This window comes from Nanorana parkeri, unplaced genomic scaffold, assembly GCF_000935625.1.
Source record: "Nanorana parkeri isolate BGI_ZX_2015 unplaced genomic scaffold, ASM93562v1 scaffold823, whole genome shotgun sequence".
Taxonomy (NCBI): Eukaryota; Metazoa; Chordata; class Amphibia; order Anura; family Dicroglossidae; genus Nanorana; species Nanorana parkeri.
The window spans coordinates 542,305-544,440 of NW_017307091.1; the positions used below are offsets into that span (position 1 = coordinate 542,305).

General features: G+C 54.1%; 1 protein-coding gene across 1 annotated transcript in view; it reads right to left on the reverse strand.

Annotated features, from left to right (window-relative positions):
• The window catches only part of MSTO1 (misato 1, mitochondrial distribution and morphology regulator), an 8,258-nt gene that overhangs the window by 4,256 nt on the left and 1,866 nt on the right, over positions 1 to 2,136 (reverse strand). The window contains exons 6-9 of the mRNA XM_018565224.1: positions 1,222 to 1,363; positions 958 to 1,075; positions 741 to 875; positions 58 to 210 (exon numbers count right to left, since the gene is read on the reverse strand). Of these exons, the coding sequence (XP_018420726.1) occupies positions 58 to 210; positions 741 to 875; positions 958 to 1,075; positions 1,222 to 1,363 (548 nt within the window). The remainder of the gene's footprint in view (positions 1 to 57; positions 211 to 740; positions 876 to 957; positions 1,076 to 1,221; positions 1,364 to 2,136) is intronic.

Sequence of the window (2,136 nt, forward strand, 5' to 3'; positions counted from 1 at the left end):
TGTCAGCATGGTACAGAGTCACTTGTGAAAGCAAGAGAGAATGGTTCGGTTACTTACATCGTACAGCAACTGGGGGAAGATAACTGGAGGTCCAGGTTTCCGGCCGAAACTGGAATTCAGGGACAGTGGACAGAAGACGGAGCTGTGGTTAGTGAGGGCCACAAGGGACATCACACAGTTCATCAGCTGGTACATACTGGTGTGCAGGTCCTTGAGGAGAAAGAAGTGTGAAAATGACTTTGTGCCCCTCCATGGGGACAGTCTAGTGCACCCTACATCTTCCCGGAGACAGTACATCCCCCCAACCCGAAAGACAACCTGGTGGTCCTCTGCCTCCCTCTTCCAGGAGACACAACCTGGTGGTCTTCCCTCTTCTAGGAGGCAACCTGGTGGTCCACCCTCTTACTGGGGACAGTCTGGTGGTCCTCCCTCTTACTGGGGACAGTCTGGTGGTCCTCCCCCACACTCTTGCTGGGGACAGTCTGGTGACCCCTCTTCTTGGGGACAGTACATCTCCCATCCCAAAGACAACCTGGTGGTCCTCTGCCTCCCGCTTCCTGGGGACGGTCTGGTGGTTCTCCCTCTTCCTGGGGAGTCTGGTGGTCCATCCATGCCTCCCTAGGAACATTTTGATGGTCTTCCCCCTCCCTGTTCCCCGGGACAGTCTGGTGGTCCATCCGTCTCTAGGGACAGTTTAGTCCTCACCCGCTTCCAGGGCACAGTCTGCCCCCACCACTCACCCTCTGCTCCGATAGTACTGGGCTTGTTCCAAAGCTGAGGATGCCGCGGCCGGGGTACTCATCGTGTATCAGCTCCGCCATCTTGGCTCCAGCTCCGGAGAAGCCATTGTGTGTGTCACAGAGGATGTGAAAACCCTGAAACAGAAAAAGAACATGTCAGCCCAGACTCCTCCCCCCCCCACACACTCAGCAATCACCGCACTGCCACCACACTCACCTGCAGGTAGTCGCACTCCTCAGAGAAGAAACGCAGTCGGTCCTCCACCTCTTCCAGGTGGGACGCGGCCTTAAGAAGCGATTCACCTTGACTGAATGATTCCAGGCCGCCGGTAACCCTACGCACAGGAGACCCAAGGAAATCGACAACCAAGAATTACACAAAAACATCCAATTACAATATATGATGGTGGGGCTGATCATGTGACCTTGTCCTGCTCCCCAAACTCCCGCAATCTACCCACAGTCACACCCCCTCGCTCACCCGCCATGGTTGCGATGGCTCAGCATACACAGAGACTTGGGGTGTAGCGGAGTGCGCAGGTAGTCAGACCACACCCCATCACGTGGGATTGGCTGACGGGACGCCCCCCTGTTGTACAGAATGGCTCCTCCTCCTCCTGCCAGACCTACAAAAAAAAAAAAAACACAAGAGAATTCTCCATCATACACGTCACCTGACCATGGGTGCAACCCTGCTTCCAGGAAACAAAACGCAGTTCTCATCTCCTAATCTACGTCACATGAATGAGAAACATTAGGCCTCATCAATAATGGAATTTATTGTCCCAGAGTCGAGACGGGAGGCCATAAATATGCTCAACAAAATGGCTGGAGTACAGGTGATCTTCCCACTGGCATCTCCTGTCTATGAATCCCCTTCCCCAACGCCATTTCCTGTCTATGGACATCTTGCCCCCCCCCCGAAGTCACTCGTCTATGGACACCTGGCCCCCTCACCATCTCCTGTCTATGGACACCACGTCAACTGCCATCTCCAATCTATGGATATCATGGCCCCCCCTAACATCCCGGCCCCCACCATCTTCTGTCTACAGACATCCTGCCCCCCCTCCCTCGTCTGTGGACACCTCACCCCCCTGTCATCTATCTATGAACACAGGCCCCCCTTTCATTTACTGTCTATTCACACCCTGCCTATAGACATCCAGGACCCTGACATCTCCTGTCTATGGCCCCCTGGCATCTACTGCCTATGGACACCTAGACCCCTGCCATTTCCTGTCTATTCACACCCTGCCATCTCCTATCTATGAACATACTGCTCCCCTGAAATCTCCTGCCTATGGACACCTAGACCCCTGCCATTTCCTGTCTATTCACACCCTGCTATCTCCTATCTATGAACATACTGATCCCCTGAAATCTCCTGCCTATG